Source organism: Octopus sinensis, linkage group LG23 (genome assembly GCF_006345805.1).
Source record: "Octopus sinensis linkage group LG23, ASM634580v1, whole genome shotgun sequence".
In the NCBI taxonomy this organism is placed as follows: domain Eukaryota; kingdom Metazoa; phylum Mollusca; class Cephalopoda; order Octopoda; family Octopodidae; genus Octopus; species Octopus sinensis.
This window is the reverse complement of record NC_043019.1, coordinates 19,130,485-19,153,777: the sequence shown is the minus strand read 5'-3', so window position 1 is coordinate 19,153,777 and position 23,293 is coordinate 19,130,485. Positions and strand designations below refer to the sequence as shown.

The following is a 23,293-nucleotide window of genomic DNA, read 5'->3' as shown; positions in this document are numbered from 1 at the left end:
ACGTAAAAAGCACCCGCTACACTCTCGGAGTGGTTGGTGTTTGGAAGGGAATCCAGCTGTAGAAACATTGCCAGATCAAGATTGGAGCCTGGTGCAGCCATCTGGTTCGCCAGCCCTCAGTCAAAATCGTCCAACCCATGCTAGCATGGAAAGCGGACATTAAACGATGATGATGATGATGATGATGCTTGCATGCTGAACTTAATTGGTACAATTAATCCACAATCATCTGTGAATAGTTGTTCACAGAAACTTGACTTTGGTTTTTGCATATAATCTGTGAAGATTAAACAATTCCAGGTTGATGGGGTTTAAAGGGCAACAAAAAACTTACTGGAAACGGTAGGTGCTAACATACAACCCTGTCTCACACCATGTATTACAGAAAATAGTACAGATGTAGTTCCATTACCCCTAATACTTGCTAGCAACGATTCTCCACAAACTACCAATGATACACTTAGTCAAGAGCTTGTGTGGATGTGTCTTACTGCAATGACTACATCGCTGATACAGGCACATAGCTACAGGGGGACTATGGGGTGCTCAGCTACGCCCAGCCCCTACACCCCAGTATGAGAATTTGTTTTATCCACTTTTGAAATAATACATTGTCATATAAGCAATCTCTGAAGTCGCTAAAGATTCAATAAATTGAATTTCTTTAGTGATATGAAAATGTGGGTGAATTAGAGCTGGTCCCCAAAGTGTTTGTCGTGGCAGAATTGGCTGCTGACCTGGTCATCAACTGTGGATTGAATTAAGGAGTGGATAATGCTGGGTCAGTTGTTGTTATTGTTGTTGTTGTGGTGCTCTTGGTGGTGATTGTTCTTGTTGCTGTTGAACAGTATGTGAAGAATTGTTGCTGTAGTTAGAGATTTACAGAAGTAAATGCATCCCTACAGACGTATATCTATGAACAGAGACGGACATTAAAAAGTCATTTTATTTCTACTAATCAGAGAGAATTATTATTCGCGAAAAAGGAAAGAAAATTTTTGAAATTTCCCAAAATATGCATTCAGAAAGTATTTTTCAGGTGAGAACTTTCACTGAATAATTTTTCTCACCCTTTGAACAAAGTTTATACTGAAATTATTTTGTGTTTAACTAAAAAAGCATAACTTTGAAGAAATTGAAAAAAAAAATTGCTTGAACTGAAATCTCTTTCGAGTTTAATTTAAAAATACATAAATTGTTATTCTTACTACGATATTCTACCTAAAAATTAATTGCGAATTAATAATGAATCACAACCAAAAAAGAAAACTGAAGCAATCATTGCTGAATTTCCAATCTGATTCAGCTAAGCAGAAGAGAATTGCAAACGAAGTTTCGCAGCCCAAGGGAGGTCTTGCAAAGTCTTTGACACCCTCATTGGATGATCTAGGACGGGTCGACTGCCAACCAGTGCAGCCAGTTCTAGCAAAGTTTGATCCAAAAATTTATGGAAATCAGAGACGTGACTTCTCGTCAAGCTGGTCAAATTGGTCGTTTATTATGGTTAGAGTATTTCTCTTTCAAAGAAAAGCCTTGTCTTGTTTTGCTTCTCGGCACTTTAATTCTTCTGCTCAAGCTGGTAATTGTTTTATTAAAAATGGATATTCTAATTGGCATCATTCAAAAGAAAAAAAAAACAAAGGTTTAAATTAGCCCGCAAACTCTGCATCCCTTATCCAAGCTATGGTAACATGGAAGGAACGCGAACAGCGTTTATCCATAACAACATCCGTGTCTTCAATCTTGCAAAATGATCAGTTGAACAAAAACCGTTATTATATCAGTTCCATTGTTGATATTGTTCATTTTCTTTGTGCAAATAAATTGCCTTTTCGAGGAAACAAAAATGAAGCTTTTCAGGATCTTTATTCGAATGATGATATGCAGTTGCAGGAGTGGCTGTGTGGTAAGTAGCTTGCTTACCAACCACATGGTTCCGAGTTCAGTCCCACTGTGTGGCATCTTGGGCAAGTGTCTTCTGCTATAGCCCCGGGCCGACCAAAGCCTTGTGAGTGGATTTGGTAGACGGAAACTGAAAGAAGCCTGTTGGATATATGTATATATATATATGTATGTGTGTGTATATTTGTGTCTGTGTTTGTCCCCCTAGCATTGCTTGACAACCGATGCTGGTGTGTTTATGTCCCCGTCACTTAGCGGCTCGGCCAAAGAGACCGATAGAATAAGTACTGGGCTTACAAAGAATAAGTCCCGGGGTTGATTTGCTCGACTAAAGGCGGTGCTCCAGCATGGCTGCAGTCAAATGACTGAAACAAGTAAAAGAGTAAAGAGTATAGCTTTGTGGTCTTTTTATGAATTTATTCCAGTACACATCAGAGAAAGACTCAAAGCTAATGGAATGTTACAGCATGATTCCAAAAAATGCAACCTACACCTCGAAATCATTGAATTGTTGAGAAGACCCACTGTCAGCCTCGTGGTCGATGTTTATTTGAAATTATATAAAAATAATGTTTAAAGATTTGGCTTGTCATCCCTAGCATGTAGAAAGATCTTTTAGGCTTAACTATGAGCTTGTTGAAAATCATTTTTAAAATATTGGAGTTGATACATTCAACTAAAAATTCTTTGAGGTGATGCCCCAGCATGGCCTCAGTTTAAAGATTGTAACAGGTAAAACGAAATATATCAGAAGTTTTGAGCAGGTTAGGCGCCAACAAATGGGAAAAAAAAAATGAAAAAGCAACCGAAAAATATAAGCATGGGGTTTTTGTCCACTTTCACACTTTAGGTAGAAGCTTTTGTCCGTACCCCTGTTCAGCACCCCCAGCTATCAAGATAGCACCCCCAGTTGCAATCGGCTGGCTACAAAAACTACATTGGCTCTGTTCAGAGATTGTCAGTGGTAAGATGGTGAATTCAGATTTTGATGGCAATTGACAACATATTTCTTTGTCACAGGACAGTCTCCCCCCTCTGTTCTTGTACAAAATGAATGATTGGAGCAACCTTGAATTCTTCAGGAATGGTGCCTCCTGCTAATAAGTATTTTATCACCATAAGCACTTATTTCAGCAGGTGTTTTGTTAAAGAGCAATGATCTTACTGCTTCATAAAGTTCTGTGTCGGTGGGAATCTGAACCAGATTGTCCAAAGATTCTTCATTTATATTTATTGGTCTTTTCATGATGAGACATGGGAATTTCTATCTCCCTAAATAAGACTAGATTCTCATTGACTTGGGTTTTTTTTTTTTTGTTTTGTTTTCCATTACCCCTTTGGAGAAAATGGACTAAGTATAGCAAGACACATAATGCTACCACTGTCTGTGAACAGTGTTTGCAGTCTGAAGGATTGTCTACTTCGCAATTAAGGGGTCTTGGACACCTTTTACCATGGCCCCGAGTCAACTGAGTGAATAGAACCTGTGACAAAAGTCATCAGATGAATTGGAACTGTAATTTAAAGCTCTGGATCATAAATGTCAGTGGATTGCAATGAGCTGGTTGTTCATCTGATCAAACAACTGGATTCTCATCATCAAAATCTATAAAGATTTATTTATATTACATCCAGGTGAACTGGAGTTACAATGAGTGAAAGATCTTCACTGTGGAGACAGGATATAACTCAACCATTGTCAGAAACTTATTGACTAAGCAAGAAACATTTACAGTGAGGATGGGGACTGCATCCAATTCCAATGTCCTTTGAAGACCTCAGAAAACAAGGATCAACACAGATAAAACAGGAAAAAGTTAAAGGTGATATCATCATCATCTTCATTTAGCATCCGTTGACCATGCTGGCATGGACTGGACAGTTTGACCAGCGCTGGCTAGCTGGAAGGCTTGCACCAGACTCCAGTCTGATTTGGCATGGTTTTCTATGGCTGGATGCTCTTCCTAATACCAACACTCCACTGGCACAGGTGCCATTTGTGTGACACCAGTATCTGCCATGACTGTGATTTTATGTGGCTTGATGGGTCTTCTTCTGAAGCACGACAGGGAACCCAAGACAGTGAAAGAGTATTATTAGCATCTCTCAACCTGATAGAAATAACAGCTAAATTACCCTCAAATCACACCTTACAGTCTTAAGAGGAAGGACCTGATACTAATGCATGTTTCGATGTCTCTGTGAAATTGATGGCTGGAATCCAGGACACACAATGAAGAATAAATAAAAAGACAAAGAGACAGAAATTAGGAAAAAAAAAGACAAGAGATGGCAAAACAAAGGGCAAAGAGAGAGAATAATACAAACATTGACGTTTATTTGCAACTAGACCAGAAGATTATTCATCCTGTCTCTCCAATTCTTCTCTTACCTTTTCTTTTCTTCTCTGTTTAAAACTCAAAGAGAAGAAGGAAAAGTCTAAACTGTAAGAGTGTGGAGCAGGTAGAAAAGGAAATGAGTTTAACTCTTCCTCTATTACTCTTTCTTCTTGATATTACCAATGTCATTTTTGTTTCTGCAATCATTGTCTCCATCATCATCATCATCATCATCATCATTGTTGTTTAATCTTTTTATTGAAGAGATTATTATCCAGAGTAATTGGTCTACTTGCCACAGGGTGATGGCCTGGTTGTCTGACTGTGATCTTGTTGATGTGTCCCCAAACCTATGATGGTACTGTCTTCTGTTTCTTCAGTGCAGATTCTGGAAGAACAAAATTGCTATTTTTCCAAAGTACTGAGTTCTCAAATTTCGTGATGAGGGACACCGTGTCTTCTTCGTTCTTGCTCTTGCCCATCTGTTGCTTTTGCATCTCCTTCACACTAACCTGTGTGCCCCTTTCAGAAGTGCATGCACCCGTCTCTGCCTTTGCTACACTACATTCTTCATCCAACAGCATCACCTGTGTTGATTTGTGCACCAGATCTAATGCTGTGCTTCCAGTATTGTTGTTATTGTGGTCGTTGTTGTTGGTGTGATTGTTTGTTGTGGCATTCACATTGTCATCACCATCACTGTTGTTATTATTACTGCTGTTGGTGTGGCTTGTGTTCTTATCTTCTTCTTCTTCAACATCATCTGGCACTGGCTCCATTATTTCAGGCAGCTCGTCTGTGTCTGTAAATCAAAAAGGAATTCAATGAGTTTCATTGAGGCCTTTCCTACTTGACAAGATTCCACCACAGTTCTAGCAGACTGGGCTGAACTGTGATTGATTTATAATAGGCTAAGCAAATCTATAACTAACTATGTAATTAGTGGGAACAGGAACTGGTCTTGGAAGTCGGTGAACGAAATCAGGACAGATTGAAATCAGGAACTAGTTGTATAGATTCTCTAATAAGGGATTGTTCATTTAGGTTTGTTCAAATATGAAGTGGTTTCGTAGGTGGTCTACAAACTTAGGTTGTGATAAACACTGCTTATATAAGGTGCTCCGTGTGAGGAGGACCAGTCATGCAAATGGTCCAAATAAAGACAGCTCTTATAAGTAGTCAAAATGGAAAGTAGTTACGTAATAACTTATCTCAATAAGGGACTTACTCTGGACACACACTGATAAGAACTGGTTTTCTAATGAACCAAAATGCGATATAATCATGTACACAATCTAAAATAAGAACTGGATGAAAATAAACATGAGTTTTAAATATTTTTATAAATTTTCTCAACATTATTCTAGCAGTTAGTCATTTTATATAAGATAATTCTAAATGCTGTTTTGATGAAGTTAACCAATGCCATGATAGAGTTAGATTACACAATGAGACTATGAAGATCTTCAGAAGAAAGGCACACTGTATAAATATTGGTTTCCAATTTTGGTACAAGGCCAGCAGTTTGAGGGGAGGAGGCCAAGCCAATTACATCAATCTCAGCTGGTTCAGCTGGTACTTATTTCATAGACCCCAAAAGAATGACAGGCAAAGTCAACCTTGACAGAATTAGAACTCAGAATGCAAAGATGGACAAAATGTCGCTAAGCATTTTGCCTGGCATGCTGCCTTATATTGACTGGATAGACAGACGCAGTATGTGGGTGCCAGCTGAAGGGACACAAAGCATAGATATTGACTGGATAAACCCAGGTTGTAGACATCAATTGGATGAAAACAGTATTAAATGGATAGGCACACAATGTTATCCAGACAGAGAGAGACTGTGAACAGATAGAAATCAGCAACACAAAGCAGACGGATAAAGAGAAACATCAGTGGGAGGATGTTTATCAACCAAGCCATCAAGTTACTCAAACATCATCAGTGGGAGGATGCTTGATAGCTGAAATACTTGATGCAGAGGGAAAGAAACTGTCACGCACCAGAATCTACGAGCAAACAGAAAGAGACTGGAGGGTGGAGCGAGTAGAATAAGTTCCAGCCGCCACCCTGCATCACATACGATTCATCAGGGCTTATTAGAGACAAGAGTATTGGCGGCGAACAAGGAAGAGGCATATCGGGCAAGAAGGATCTGTAGGTCATTTGGTCACCTCCCAACATATCATAGGACTGACCTGGGCTACACAACAACAATAACCACATTGTTGTTACTGCCAACACTAACACGACCACCACCTTAGTCAATTACCTTGGATAGAGTCTGCTTTCAACAGATCTCTCTTGTTTCCTTTTTCATGACTCTGATCCTCCTGTCGTTTTGGTTGATCTTCTTCTTCTACTTGTTGTAGACCTTCCTGCTGCTGTTGTTGAAGCTGCTCTAGTTTCATGCTCAGCAAATTTGTGTCGAGATATAACACCTGAGAAACAGAATCTTAAAGAGACAAAAGAAAGTTACCTGTACCACCATCATCATCATCATCAAATCTACCACCACATTTTCATTCTCTCACCATTGTCATCAACATTAACATCAATATTTCTCCCCCCTCCTCCACTTCTTCTTCATCCCTCTCCACCTCCTTGTTATCATGATGATGATACTTAAAACAAGGAATAAGGTCTAGAATCCTGGGACCCACTGGTGGTCCCAGTCTGTGGCATCAGCTACAACTGACCCATGAGACAAGTTTTGGAGACAGTTTGATGAATTTAGCTGATAGACAGAATAAAAAAAGTTCCACCATTTTCTGTTCATCTGAGAGTGAAGAAAGGTAAGTAATTGGCAGGGTCTCCTAAACCTTAAAACAATCATCATCATCATTTTATGCCCAGCTTCCATGGAGGTGTGGATTGATTTAGTTGTCACAGTCTAATTCGATTCTTAAATGGAACAACCACACCCTGCTTGTAAGTTCCATTGTTGAGACAAAAAAAAGAAACAATAATAATCTTTTCTATTCTAGACACAAGGCCTGAAATCTTGAGGGAGAAGGCCTGTCGATTAGATCGACCCCAGTATGTAACTGGTACTTAATTTATCGACCCCGAAAGGATGAAAGGCAAAGTTGACCTCGGTGGAATTTGAACTCAGATCGTAAAGACAGATGAAATACTGCTAAGCATTTCACATGGTGTGCTAACATTTCTGCCAGCTCACCGCCTTGAAAAAACAATAATAATAATAATAAATCTGCCTTACCTTGAGGTGAAGTTCTTCTCAATGAATTGTTTTCATTGGAGTTCTGATAGTAAAGTACCAGTTGTGGAGATTGCTGTTGTCCTCCTTGCTCAGTTTCACTGATATCATGCTGTGACTCGGATTCTAATGGTAGCGTTGTTTGCAATGATAGCAGGGATCGGTTTGTATGCACATTTGAATATTACCCAGGTAGAAAGAAAGATCAAGAAAGAAGAAAATAGGAGGATTAAAAACAGAAAGAGGAAAACTTTCCAGAATTTTCTTTTTAAGATTCAGTGAAAAGAACAGAGTCCATGATGTTTGCCGATCCTTTTGGCCAGAACCTCCAAAGGAGGTTATTATATACATGACTGTTAAAGGCACCCAAGGATCTAAGGGATCAGAAGCTGTTATAAAGGGTTGAGTGTTAGACCAACCAGCCAAGATACAAGCAGCTCCATTTTCTAGTTTTATGGGGTTTTCTTTTCATTCGGCAACAAGTTCAAATCTATCTATCCAGTACGTATTTAACCATTCCTCATTTGCACACAATGTCTTTCACCATCATCATCAACACCATTGCATTCATCATCGTTATAGTTATTATCCTCTCACTCACCAACATTATTACCTTCGTTGCTGCCACCGTCATCATTGTCAGCCCTTTTACCATAGTTTAATGAAATACTCCAATCCCTAATCCATGTTACCCCTAATTCCATTCTCTACATCCATCACAACTAAAATTGTCCTTTGTCTCTTTAGGGCCTGCAAAGTAACCCCAAAGTAACCCCTTTACAATATCTCACTTCTATTGTGTGGTGTGTGGATTGTAATATAGCATCAGGGATCGATTACGTAAGAGTAAGGGTTTGTATTGTATTATTGGCTGGTGAGGGAATGAGGGGACCAGGGCCCATCAACCTATGTTTGTACAAGCCAAAATGGTTCACAAAACCTTTTCAAGGATTCTGACAGAGTTTATCAGTAAAGTTTGACAGAAAAGTTTGATCAAAATAACTATTATTAGAAGATGGAAAGTGTCAGCTGTCCACAGCCAGGAGACTAAGGGGACACTTGTTTACTGGTCATGCTTCATAAACCCTGTCAAGAATTCTTGAAATTCAAAACTGATTTTTGTAGATGTTCTACCTTTACAGTCTTTGCAATCTCGTTGAGCCACGTTTGTATTTGAGTACTTCCAAACATGCCAATTACTACTGGTATCATGTCCACTCTCTTCATTGCCCACAAATATTTCAGCTTTCAACAATTACTGACACTTTATAAAATCCAACTGAGGTCCCTAATGAAATATTGCTCCCCTATCAGGCATGCTCCCCTATCACACACACAAACATTCTGGACTACATCCAAAGAAGAGCTACTAGACTGACTGGCACCCAAACCACTCACCTCTCCCTTCTTTTCAACCTTGTTGTTTCCACCCCACCCCCTACACTAACCATAGTGTCAGATCCTTCCTCCCCAGAGCACTGGCTCTTTGGAATCTCCTTGTTGCTCAGGTCTTCCTGCTGCAATAATTTACACAGAACATTAACAGGATCTCATTGATCTATGAGTGTCTACTTAAGGTTAGGGGCATAGCCCTTCCTCCAGACCCAGCAAATAAAAACAAGGAAATAGCAGCTAAATCTCCTTCAAATTGTATCATACCCTTAAAATGAAAGAGCACATTGGATAACCGTCTTGGACAGGCTATTTATTGTTTCAGTTTGAACAAGAACAACATTAAAGTCCAAAGCAGTTGGTAAGCTTCAAGAGCGGAGGTTCTCAACTATTCTTTTATCTATGGACCCCTTTGATTACTGTTGTATTCTGGTGGACCCCCAGAGACATTCAATGTTTAAAAAATAGTTTTAGAGATATTTCTTTCAAAATTCCTATTTTGTTTTTCACAAATTTACTTTGGAGGTTGAATTGTGTAGAATGTTAGAGAAAGAAACCAAGAATTTTCTCGCAATAAACACACTTGGAGTAATTTTTTTCATGGACCATTATTTTACTACTGTGAATCCCCTTTGCAATCATAGTACTTTAGGCAAGTATCTTCCCATCTACTGTAGCCACTGTTTGGCCAATGGCTTTTAAGGAAAGATTTGGTAAACAGCAGGAGTGGTGAAATTGGTGTGAAATGCAATGGAAACATGGACATAGCAGCATTTCATTCCAGCTCCATATTGCCATTCCTCCTCCAAAGGTTGATAGAAGAAGTACCAAACCACTGCCATCAATATAACGAACTGAAAGTACCAAAGTGGGGGACAGGCAACAGACTAAGGTAGAAATACATTCAAAAATAGGAGGTGATGCGACAAACTGAATGCAGAAAGGAAAGAGACAACAAAATGAAAGAAAAACTGAGAAGGACTCACGGACATCGTCAGCGGCAGAGGCATTGTCTTCATCGTCACCATCGAAATCCTTCTCTTCTACCCGTTCAACAACAATGTCATCATCTTTCACGTTGCCACCATCAGCAGTAACTTCGTTATCCTCTTCAGAATTGCTCTCCTCATTGGTCGCAACAGTAGCCTTCCCACCTGTGCTCACTGCACCACCTGCAATATTACTTCCAACAGACTCATGACCAGAACCACTGCTGTGGCCACCTCCACCAATACGAACACTGGGAGGAGCATTGGAGGAGAAGGAGGAGTCGTGATGCAAACAATGACAGGAGTGGTGGTGGTGGTGGTGGTGGTGGTGGTGACGGTGGTGGTCGGAGTGTTGTGAGCAGACGCATGACGTGTTTGAGGTTTCCTTCTCGCATACACATTCGTCGACAGGGGATTCGGCCGAGCATGGCGAATGCGAGCTCTCCGTTGCTTCGGTTGTGGCACCAGTGGAGTGGTAATTGGTACAAACACACTTCTCTTCAGCTTCTCTGTTGTCTTGCACTGCAACCTCGTGGCACTGGCACGTGGGGCTGCTCAACAACACGGAGCTGGCAGTGGCTGAAGAGGTGGCTTCTGAATCATAGATTTCAAAGGTATCTGAAGAAGATTGAGCACAATTAGATTATAGTTTATAGTAATACTAGCAGTATCGCCCGGCGTTGCTCGGGTTTCTAAGGGAAATAACTATATAAGCATTTTTAGAGAGTTATAGCCAAAAAAGGGCAAAAAAATGCATTAAAAATGGAAAAAAAATTATGGTAAATTTTTTTTTAAATCGTTGACTCATCGTAGACATTTTTAGAGAGTTACTTCCCTTATATAATAGCGAAAAAATGCATTAAAATGGAAAAAAATGATGGTAAATTATTTTTAAAATCGTAGACTCATTGTAGACGTGTGCTAATACCCAGAAGGGCTCGATATGAATCACGACTATAAGATACCCGGTTTTGGTTAAACTGCACCGCAAAATGTGGGAGTAGTTAGGAATCTAAATCGTAGGAGACAGACACACAACCTTACTTTTATATATAAAGACTAGCAGTATCACCCGGCGTTGCTCGGGTTTGTAAGGGAAATAACTATATAATCATTTTTTGAGAGTTACTTCCCTTATAGATGCCAATTCGGGCTTTCTTAGCCATTTCTGTTTTGGTGTCTTCAAGCCATGAAGTCATTGTTCTAAAAGAACGCTGGTCTCCTTGACAACGCTTTACGACGTTGATTTCCTTACACTCCCTTCCCCACAGCTTCACGAGGGAGGGAAGAAGGGGGAGAAGCAAACAGGTGCAGGTGTGACCATGGACGCCAACTCCGCCGCCATCGACACACGAAAAATTATGCATTAAAATGGAATAAAAAATGATGTTAAATTATTTTTAAAATCGTAGACTCATCGTAGACACGCGCTAATACTCAGACGGGCTCGATATGAATCACGACTATAAGATACCCGAATTTGGTTAAACTGCACCGCAAAATGTGGGAGTAGTTAGGAATCTAAATCGAAGGGGACAGACACTCACACAACTACAGTTTTATATATATAGATGTATGTACAGGGCTTGGTAGGAATGCACACACACACACACACATATAAAATAAAAAGATAAAATCTATACAAGATTTATCAAGCGAACAGCGTGGAAAACCATTTGAGAGAAAAATTTATACAAAGTATATAATTTTTTTCCTTAAATATAAAATACATTATATCAAGGGCTGTTACGATAAATAACATCTCATGCTGGAACGGGATGACCCTAAGTCCGACTACTTTAGAATCCCATTACAGCGTGAAGCATGACTTATAGTAATAGCCCTTCATATAATAATGTATATATATTTATATAGATAGATAGACAGACAGACAGACAAAATGTATATATATATACATATATACTAGCATTATGACCCGGCGTTGCCGGGTCATAGTGCTAGTGCATGTATATATGTGTACATCTATCTATATACATCTACACATAAAATACAAAATACAAAGTTATATCTTGATATCGCTAGTGATAACAATACTCAAAATATATAACAGACTGGAATTGTAGGCCCGTCTCTTGCAATTTCAATCAATTGTATCTTGTCCTCCCTCTTGTATAGAAGTGTGGCTACAATCCAGCCTACCTCTACTTCTGGGGGGACATTTTAAATTTTTATCTGGGACGTAGGATGTCCCAGATAAAAATTAAAAATAAAATATTTCCACTTTGCAAGATTCGAGTCGAGTACTCCCTTGCACGCTCCGTTGACTCGAACCTTGCTTCTATTGTGGCGAATTTACCACCCCTGGTTAGATACTTGATATCTTTCATAGTCGCACCAAGAAACTTTTCGATGGTGCTTTCCTCCAGGTGTTCAAATCTTTTTTTGTTTTTTCTCTACATTGTATACTTTATAGACAATAGTCTTTTCTTTAATTTAATTTTTTATTTCGTTTGGTGGTGTTATCCTAGATTCACTGCCTTTGTTGGTGATCAATCTGAAATAGGTTTGTATTTCTTCCATTTTAATTTTAATGAGTTCGCGCCCGCTGACGGCTGCAGCAAAATTCATTTTTGGACTTTCTTCTATCAAAGGGATTCTAACAAAAATGCTTCCGTGTAAACAGTGAAAATATTGTCAATTTCCCCAAACAGGGACACAATTCAATTTTTAAACAATAACCAAAGCTCCTTATCCCAAAGTGGCGGGGGTTACAGTTTACAATTATTTAACAAATGCAACACAACAACGCTTCTCTTACAAGGAACCAACAAATGTGATAACAATAGTTAAAGAGTAATAATAATAACAACAAACCTTACAGTGAATCAAAAAGCAGTACGCAGTTGAAACTATAGTCCTTTATGTATATGAAATAAACCAACAGCAGTACTCAGTAAAAGCGGCTGTTCGAGAAAACAGACATCACATACAGCCAAACTTCATATAGATACTTAATGCTAGCTAATTAGCAAATAATCTAATGTAAAAGCCATGGTAAAGGGTATGTGCAGAGCTCCATCTGGACTATTCCATTTCTGCACGCTAATTTTATTTTTAATTTGTTCCCATTCATGTGAAACCACTTATTCAAGTTCAAGTCATTGATGCAATTTTATACCAATTGCTATTTTTACTTTTAATTATTATATTATACTTTAGTTTGATTTTAATTATTACTTACTACAATTGTTATTATTATCTCTAATTTTTATTGTTAAAGTGAAAGTATCTGACATAAAATAGAGAAATGTTTTTTGTTCGCTTTTAACACGTAATACTGAAATAGTGGAGAAGATATGATATTGCTATAGGCTCGCCCAAGGCAAGAAGTTGAACATTTTTTTTTGCCCATGAAACTACATGGACCCTAAGTAATGCATGTGTAAAATTTGAATGAAATTGGTTGTGTAGTTCTCAAGTTTTAGGGAAACACACAGACAGACAGACACACACACACACATTCTCAGTTTTATATATATATATGTATCTGTGTGTTTGTTATTTGTGTTTGTGTTCCCCCCCTCCATCATAGCTTGACAACCGATGTTGGTGTGTTTACATCCCTGTAACTTAGTGGTTTGGCAAAAGAGATTAATAGAATAAGTACTAGGTTTGCAAAGAATAAGTCTTGGGATCGATTTCTTCGACTAAAGGTGGTGCTCCAGCATGGCCACAGTCAAATGATTGAAACAAGTAAAAGAATTAAGTATATATGTATGTGTGTATATATATATATATATATATATATATATATATATATATATATATTTTTATGAATGGTTTCTTTCAGTTTCCGTCGGCCAAACTCACTCATAAGGTTTTGGTCGGCCCAAGGCTATAGTAGAAGACACTTGCCCAAGGTGCCATGCAGTGGGACTGAACCCAGGGCCATGTGGTTGGGAAGCAATAACACACCCACTCCTGCACCTATACATACATTATATATATATATGTATCATCATCATCATCATCATCGTTTAGTGTCCGCTTTCCATGCTAGCATGGGTTGGACGGTTCAACTGGGGTCTGGGAAGCCAGAAGGCTGCACCAGGCCCAGTCTGATCTGGCAATGTTTCTACGGCTGGATGCCCTTCCTAACGCCAACCACTCCGTGAGTGTAGTGGGTGCTTTTTACATGCCACCAGCACAGGTGCCAGACGAGGCTGGCAAACGGCCACGATTGGATGGTGCTCTTTACGTGCCACCGGCATGAGGCCAGTAGGGGCAGCGATGGCAACGGCCACGTTTGGATGGTTCTCTTATGTACCACCGGCACTGGTATCATAGCTGCAATTTCAATTGATGTTGATCGATTTCGATTTTCACTTGCCTCAACAGGTCTTCACAAGTAGAGTTTTGTGTCCCAAGAAGGAAAGTTATGCATAAGTGGACTGGCTACATCCCATGTAGAGGCCACGGGTTATGGTCTCACTTGTCCTGCCGGGTCTTCTCGCGCACAGCATACTTCCAAAGGTCTCAGTCTCTAGTCATTTCCTCGGTGAGACCTAAAGTTCGAAGGTCATGCTTCACCACTTCGTCCCAGGTTTTCCAGGGTCTGCCTCTTCCACAGGTTCCCTCAACCACTAGGGTGTGGCACTTTTTCACACAACTATCTTCATCCATTCTTGCCACATGACCATACCAGCGCAAACGCCTCTCTTGCACACCACAACTGATGCTTCTTAGGTCCAGCTTTTCTCTCAAGGTACTTACACTCTGTCGAGTATGAACACTGACATTACACATCCATCGGAGCATACTGGCTTCATTTCTTGCGAGCTTACGCATTTCCTCAGCGATCACAGCCCATGTTTCACTGCCATGTAGCATGGCTGTTCATACACACGTGTCATACAGTCTGCCTTTTACTCTGAGCGAGAGGCCTTTTGTCACCAGCAGAGGTAAGAGCTCTTTGAACTTTGCCCAGTCCTTCCAAGCTTGTCTCTTTTCTCTAATAGCCCTGTCTACAACATTGTTCCACCACCACGTTATTTTGGGTCGAGAGGGGACTTTGCACCAGCCACAGATCTGGTCAGTGGCTCTCAGCAGGTTGTCCCTTAGAAACATCCAGTTGTCTTCTACCCCATGTGAAGCTCTATTCCCTTCTACTTTGTCAAAGGCTTCAAGTAATATGTCCCTAAATCTCTGTCCATTCGCAGGATCTTTAAGCTTCCAGATCCTTCTTCTCCATGTTGGTCGTCTTCTGGTCGTCCTCTTAGTCCTGATCCTAAAGTCACTAACTACCAGTCTATGTTGCGGGGTACATTCTTCACCTGGGAAGGTTTTGGCATTTATAAGCAGCCATCTTTCCCTTTTCCTGGCAAGGATGTAGTCAATTTGGCTGGTATGTCGGCCCGATCAGTAGGTGACTAGGTGGCTGGTAGGTTATATATATATATAAATGCCAAAACCTTCCCAGGCAAAGAATGTACCCCGCAACATAGACTGGTAGTTAGTGACTTTATATATATATGTATATATATGTATACATATTGGGTTGTATATATATATATGTATATATATTGGGTTGTCAGAAAAATTCTTTTTTGTCACCAATTTTATTTGAATTAATGGGAAAAATATTTGTATCACAGTGATCAATGTCTTTTTTTTCTTTCTGTATCTCTATTCTTCTTCTAACAATTTCCATTTATCGTTTTTGAAATTTAAATAAATTTCACCTTTTTTCAGACATTGACAATGGAATGCCAATTAGAAAAAATTGAGCATTTTAAACTCCTGCTGGTCTTTGCTTTGATTGAAGGTTCCAAAGCCGCCAAAGCCACTCAAGACATTTGTACGGTGTATGGAAAAGGAGCTATTCCTCAAAGAACTTCACAGAAATGGTTTCCCTACTTCAAGGAGAGGAAATTCAACCTCACAGACTCTCTGTGTTCCAGACGCTTCAATGAGGAACAATTGAACAAATTCATTCAAGAGGATCCACACTAATCCGTGAGGGAAACTGGTCCAACAAATGGGATGCTCTCATGATACTGTCACCCCTCATTCAGTGGGAAAGGTCCAAAATCTCAGTGCATGGGTGCAACACACTCTGAATGGATGAGACAAACTCCAGTGCTTTTCTAGTGGTGCCAGTTTGCTTGCTTGACTCCAGGCTACTCGTGGACACAAACAGTGATGTCTTTACTGTATCATCACTGGCAATGGAAAATGGTGTCTTTATGTCAATACGAAGCAGAGGAAAGAATAGTTGAGTCCTGACAAACAAGCCAAGCCCCAGAGCTGCATCCATGCAAGACAATGATCTGCATTTGGTGGGACCTGGGCAGGGCTGATCCCCAATGAAATGCTTGAAAACAACCACACAGTCAATGCAGAGCTTTATGTTCAGCATTGACTGTGTGCTTAATGAGGTGATTCAACTGAAATGACCCGACCAGCACCTTGACATGACTCTTCAACACGACAATGCTTGCTCCCACATCACTAATCTAACCAAAAATGCTATCCAAGAGCTCAGCTGGAAAGTTCTACAGCACACACTGTATTCTCCTCATTGAACACTCTGCAAAGTGTTCAACCATGATGCAGAGCTGAAAACATGGCTCAATTCTTTGAATCAACACCCAGTGATTTCAAGGCACTGACAAATTAGTGGAATGTTAGCAAGAATTTGGGAACAATGAAGGAGAATGTATGGCTGACTGATTTGTTAAAACTGTTGATGAAAAATAAGGATTGAAATAAATGGAAAAAAAGAAAGAAACAAATTTATCAGACAACCCAATACACACACACACACAAAGAAGTACACCCTCAACTTTCTGACAACTGGATGAATATAAGGAGGGAAGTTGAAATTCCTCTGGCAGCCAATTTAGTTCCCTGTGCGACCATAGGTGGCGTTGTGCGTTCCGTGTGTTTACATACATTATTTACACTGCACTTATTAGTGTCGATAGCAAAATTTTGAGAGATCCTCTCTTTATTTAGCATAAAGTTACTCTTTAGCTATGGCTAAGAGAACTGAGAACATCAATGGTAATGTTGAACCCAAACAGCAATCCGTGTATGTGTGTGTGTGTGTATATGCACACACACACAAATATATATATATATATATATACACCCACTTTTTTTTAATCAAAGCTGCAAAATCATCAGAAATAGAGTTGAAAGTAAAATAAAAGACAGAAGGTTACCCTTTCATTGCCTGTTTCATCATTTTTGTTTCAAAACACATTTTATCAAGAAAAACAAAATAAATACAGACCAGATACCAGCCCAGGAACAAGCTCCCCACCAATGTCCAGACTCTAAGTGTCACTTCATGATTTTTACAGCTATCACACTTTCGATCCCCTGGTACAGTCCACCAGGTGACCCTTATTGATGGTTTTTAATATTCAGCTGCTGTTCTCTGAATCTTCCCCTAAGAAAATCCTTGTCAAAGAATGAACACCCACACCACACAACTGACCAACTGTCCTATCAACAATGTGCTTGTTTGTTTGTAAACTTACAAGTCATACTAACAATATGTAAGGAATGTCATGGAACATATTTCCATGTTAAAGAATACATCCATACAAACAGTTCTGTTAAAAAGCATCTGGCAAGATGTCATAACCAAAACATTATAGTCAACATCCAAAGCCACAGAGTGGAATATTGGAAATCTGTGGATTAAAGAGGCTTAATAAGATATATCCCACTCCCAACAACAAACAACAGTTATGATATGCGAATTTCCTTATATTACACAACCAATCTGCGTTTATCATTCATTTTCCATGAAGATTAGAGATCAGTGTCTTTTATTCTTAAAAAAGGTTTTTAAAGCGGAGATATTAAAATAAATTATAAAAGTATAAACCATTATCTTTGTTCTGCTTTTGATTTTACTCCTCTATTTCCAACTTGTAGTGGTGTCCCTTAACAATTATATATCTATACACACACACACGCACACATTTATAATAAGAACATATAATTTGATAATTTGGTAGATACCTCCTTCAACAGCTTTGACTTTTGCCTTTTGGCCTTCCAGGTCAATTAGCATTGACATTTTCGTATTTTCTTCTGCTGGGACACAGATTTCAGCAACTTCATTGCGGGGTACATCAATGACTGTAGAAAGAAAGACTTGTAGTAAATGCGAGTATGGACATCTGACTGTTGGTCGGCACATTAGCAATGGGAGGCAGGGATCAATGAGATTGGTGGCATGGGGATAGGAGGAGGGGGAAGACAGTTGGGGAAATAGAAGAGGGCTGAGAAGTTCTAAAGAGGGTCTACTTTATGAATAGTAGAGAGTATCTGGTATGAAAATATTGGGTGAACTTGTGTGTAAATTGTTTAAGGGTGATAGTGATGGAGAACTGGAGCAGGAAAGAAGAGGGACTTAGTGAGGAAGGGGTCAGGTAGGGATTGGAGAATTATGACAAAACTGATGTGGGACAGGAGAGGCCTAATGAAGAACAGATGTGGATGATCAGAGAAGGAATATTGGTGGAGCGGTAGAAGATTGAGAAGGAAAATAGTGAAGAACAAGGAAAGAAGGGTTTAAGGGTTTGGGATTTCACACAACACCATATTTCTATTCTTGCAATATCACCCATCTACCACATTACACAATGCTATGCTATCCTATACAGTATTACATGAAAAGCAGATAAATGAATTGATAGATGTGACAGTGCTGCCATCTGAAGAATCAATGACTCACATTCATCAATACTGCACCATGTCATTGATACCAACCCACCTGAAACCACTTTTCCTGGGTCTATAATAAAAACTTCCTGTTTAAAGTCATCCACATAAATTCCTTCCATCAAAGTCTCGGGTTAATTTATGTTCAAAATGTTCAACAGTTATTTTACTCAATTCTTCCTTTATTTTCAACATTAATTGCAACAAAGGAATCAAAATCTGTACCTTAATGAGGACACAACCTCCCCACCCCCTCAAACATTTTCCAATCTTCGGCTGACCTCAGATTTTCTCACCGTCTTCCTCATTCATTCCTTGCTATTACTCAACCCTTCTCCCTTCATAATTTTCCAATACCTCTTTTCCCAGCACTTTGTCCCCGCATTACCAAATTCATTTGAAGACATCAGAGAGTCATGTCACATGACAAAACCAATTCATTTTCCTTCTTTTAACAGGTAAGTTTTATGGTCAAGTCTTTTCAACAATTTCTTTTGATTTTTAATACATGGACTGCAACACATCTTTTCATAGCATTTCGTTTCCAAGACTATGATATTTTCCCATTCCATCTATATATAAATCTACATATAGATGTTTATAGAGGTATATATAGGAACCCTAATCTAGGGACACTCCACTGCTTACTGGAAGTATCATACATCAGTTCAACTCTTCCTATGACCCTGGACAAGAAAGCCTGTCTCCTTGACAACCTCATATCAGATGCCTACAACTGACTCCATCTGCTTCATCATTAAATTCACACACACACACACACAGTGAACCCTCCACCCCCTGTTACTGATACTGCCACAACCACCAGGTGAACATCTTCAAAAGAAATCAAGCAATATTTATCACAATTATCTTGCTCAATATTTCGTCAATCACTGTTTCATGAGATCTTCATTAATGGAATCGAAATCATATCAGAAAACAACTAGGGAGAACAAGGGTTCGTATCTTGTCACCAAGGTGACATTGGATCCATAGCCAAGATAATTCATTCTTAAGTGCCTTGGCTGTTGCCTGGAGGAAACCTGTGTGGAATGGTTCACTAACAAAGGCTTCAAACAACAGTTGTGTTGCTGTTAACTAAACCCCTAAGAACAGTAACTAGAAGGGAAATAAGGACCCACTGGTTTCATTCAAAGATCTCCAGTGATCACGGAAAGTGGAGAAAAGCAAAGAAACTAACAAAATCCTCTGACAACAGATGGACCATAGGATCATGTGAGTTATGGAGAGGACATTTGATCAGCTAGCATCAAAGACATGGATAACAATACCAACAGCATACACCACAAATAACAACTTCATCAACACTAGTGGAGACTGTATGCTTCTATGTCATTGCTCAGTGTGTTAAAAATAGCAACTAAACTTGTTTCGAATCACCTTTAAAATAGAACCTATTTGAAAATGCAGTCTTAGATGCATTATACCTGAAAATAAGATGGAAATGAATACTTTTGGTCCTTGCACTACTTGTTAGGGCTGACATGACTAAACAACAACAATTATTCCAATGAAATAAAAGAACTCTTGCAAAGGTACGTACCTATTTCCTCCTCCATCTTAATATCTCCAACCCCTATTGTTGATTCGCTGGTTTCTTCCTGAAACTTAGTAAAGGATTCTTCACAGCTGAAAATGACAGCAGACAAAGGTTACAGTCAGGGCAGGTGAAAAGTTAAGGTGTAAGGTTACTCAGCCAATACACACACACACACACACACACACACACATATATCATTGTTCTCATCATCATCATTTTAATGTCCACTTTTCCATGCTTATCTAGATCCGATGGAAATTGTTGGGGCTGATTTTTCAGGGCCAGATACCCTTCCTGTCACCAACCCTCACCTATTTCCAAGCAAGGTAACATTTCTCAAGAGCTGGACATTTTTTCATGGAAGACTTGTATGATGTCAAAACAAAGCCACACACACACACACACACACAACAGGTTTCTATGTGTGTTTAACAACCCATTTCTCTCACAACCTACAAGCAGTGTTGTTACTGTCACTTCTATCAATGCATCATCCAAGAGATCCCTTGATTGAAAAACAAGTAAGGGTTAGCAACAGGAAGGGTATCTAGATGGAAAGCTATGCTTCAGTAATATATATGTCTAACCCATGCTAGCATAGAAATGTGAATGTAGAAACAAACGTGTGTGTAAATATTATTATCTCTCTATATATAAAGCTGAAGTTGTCTGTGAGTGGCAGGTTTGGTAGGCTTCAACTAACACTATCTCCTCCGAGACCCTGCGGCACAAGTTGACCAAAATTGAGAGTATGATAGAAGAAGGCTTGCTCTTCCTTCCGTAGAAGAAAAAAATTCAAATCGGACCATGTTAACACCAAAAATTATTTACATAAAAAAGGTGCTTTTTTTTCTATGAAAATCCCTATTTTTTACGATTTTTTGACTGCTGTGTCACCATTTTTCGGTGTATTTCAACCAAAAAAATGTTCACTTAAAGAGAATAACAAGCTGCATAATGCAAAATTTTTACTTTTCAAAAATTCCAATTGTAAAAGTTGAAACAAACCTGAGCAACGCCAGGCGATACTGCTAGTTAAAACAATATTATTATTCTAAAACACTTTGAATGACAACTGAGCATTTACTGATCGTGTAACTGACTACATCATCATCATTTAGCATCCATTTTCCAGTGTAACTGGAACTGGTAAGCTGGAGAGCTGTACCAGGATCCAGTCTGATTTTGCTTCGTTTCTATGGCTGGATGCCTTTCCAAATGCCAACCACTCCAAGAGTGTAGTGAGTACCTTTTACATGTCACTGGCCACAACTATAATTTATTAGGTTGTCAAGAAAGTTCTTGCAGAATTTTAAATTTTGGTTTTAAATGATGTATTTTCAAGTTATTTTTCATTAACTTACTTTGACTTTATATATATACTAGCAGTATCGCCCGGCGTTGCTCGGGTTTGTAAGGGAAATAACTATATAAGCATTTTTAGAGAGTTACTTCCCTTATAGATGCCAATTCGGGCTTTCTTAGCCATTTCTGTTTTGGTGTCTTCAAGCCATGAAGTCATTGTTCTAAAAGGACGCTGGTCTCCTTGACAATGCATTACGACGTTGATTTCCTTACACTTCCTTCCCCACAGCTTCACGAGGGAGGGAAGAAGGGGGAGAAGCAAACACAGGTGCAGGTGTTTGAGCGTGGACGCCAACTCCGCCGCCATCAACACACGAAAAATTATGCATTAAAATGGAATAAAAAATGATGTTAAATTATTTTTAAAATCGTAGACTCATCGTAGACGCGCGCTAATAGCCAGACGGGCTCGATATGAATCACGACTATAAGATACCCGAATTTGGTTAAACTGCACCGCAAAATGTGGGAGGAGTTAGGAATCTAAATCGAAGGGGACAGACACTCACACAACTACAGTTTTATATATATAGATTTTAAAGCCTGTTTTTCGCTCTATCTAATTGTGTTACTCTTTTTCTTTTTAAATAATTACCATAAATCCTCGAGTATAGTCTGCCCTTGAGTATAATACGCAGGGGATTTTTAGGGGGCTGTACCTCTGAAAAACCTAAACCTTGTGTATAATACGCACCCCTTCTCTAACTTGAGTCAAGGAGGTCTATATAACGGCCTTGGTTTGTATACGGTAACGTCCTTCAGCATATGATATAACTTCAAGTTTAAACATAGCTGGCATTTTATGGGCATGTAATGTATAAAATGTTTTATTGGAGATTAATGTACAGGTTTAAGTCCTGCTTATAAAAAACCCTAGTAAAGACCCACAGTAGTTCAAACATTTAATACTGGTATTTAATTATCTATTGTTTGCCATGGTAATGATGCAAACTGCCAATACAAACAGCAGGATGAACTATTTACCACTAAACTATTAAGCACAATTCATGCGTAATTAAGCCAGCAGCACCTAGTCAAACAAACACTTCAGTGCATGCGCAATACAATAATGGTGATGTTCTTAACTGTTATATGGGAATGTAAATATGTTTGCTAATTGTTTTTGTTACATGTTATTCTGTGTTCTGAATACTTTTATTTTAATAAATGTTGCTTACTGCAAGTTAAGGATGATTCTTTTATGACTTCATTGCTTTCAGGCTTAGCTTAAGGTATTTTTGTGCCCGACATCACAAAATGTGTCTGAATAAATATTGCCAGACAGAAAATAGAGACTCGGACATTGCTTAGAAAATATTTTTCATTTTTAACCTCGTATATAGTACACACTAGCTATTTTGAGCTTTTTGGGGAAAAAAATGCGGTAGGCCAAATTCCAGCTGCTCCCTAAAACTGGACAGTGTTCAACGGTCAGCAGAACACTTGTAAAACCACTGTTCAGTGTGATGCTTTCCTGCATCACACGGCCAGCAAGCACCTTCATCGCCCAAATTACAGCTGATTATTTTGCTCCCTTACCCACCCCCATCTAATTCACCCAATTCCCACCAAATCTATGCCATTCCACTGCATCCAGCTCCTTACTCTGCATACAAACACCAAACATGGGGAAACATCTCCAGTCGCTTCAAACAAACAAGGGCCACTAACCTTAACAATGTCTCTTTCATTACAACATTGTGTCCTACAACTTGCTCCCATCTGTAGGGATATACCCTGACATTTAGAAGCACTTCTCAGGGTCTCCCCTGATCCAGGCAACTACTACTCTATTGCTTTCATCCCTGACATCTCAAAG

At 39.1% G+C, this 23,293-nt stretch overlaps 1 protein-coding gene across 2 annotated transcripts in view; it reads right to left on the bottom strand.

The window, feature by feature from the left end:
* Nucleotides 1–4,226: 4,226 nt before the first annotated feature.
* LOC115223430 overlaps nt 4,227–23,293 on the bottom strand; it is a 54,412-nt gene continuing 35,345 nt past the window's right edge. For both annotated transcript variants that reach the window (XM_036512430.1, XM_036512431.1), the window contains 6 exons: nt 20,113–20,198; nt 17,844–17,963; nt 9,843–10,463; nt 7,468–7,590; nt 6,517–6,699; nt 4,227–5,043 (listed from right to left, as the gene is read on the bottom strand). In XM_036512430.1, coding sequence (XP_036368323.1) covers nt 4,592–5,043; nt 6,517–6,699; nt 7,468–7,590; nt 9,843–10,463; nt 17,844–17,963; nt 20,113–20,198 — 1,585 coding nt within the window. In that variant the 3' untranslated portion in view covers nt 4,227–4,591. The remainder of the gene's footprint in view (nt 5,044–6,516; nt 6,700–7,467; nt 7,591–9,842; nt 10,464–17,843; nt 17,964–20,112; nt 20,199–23,293) is intronic.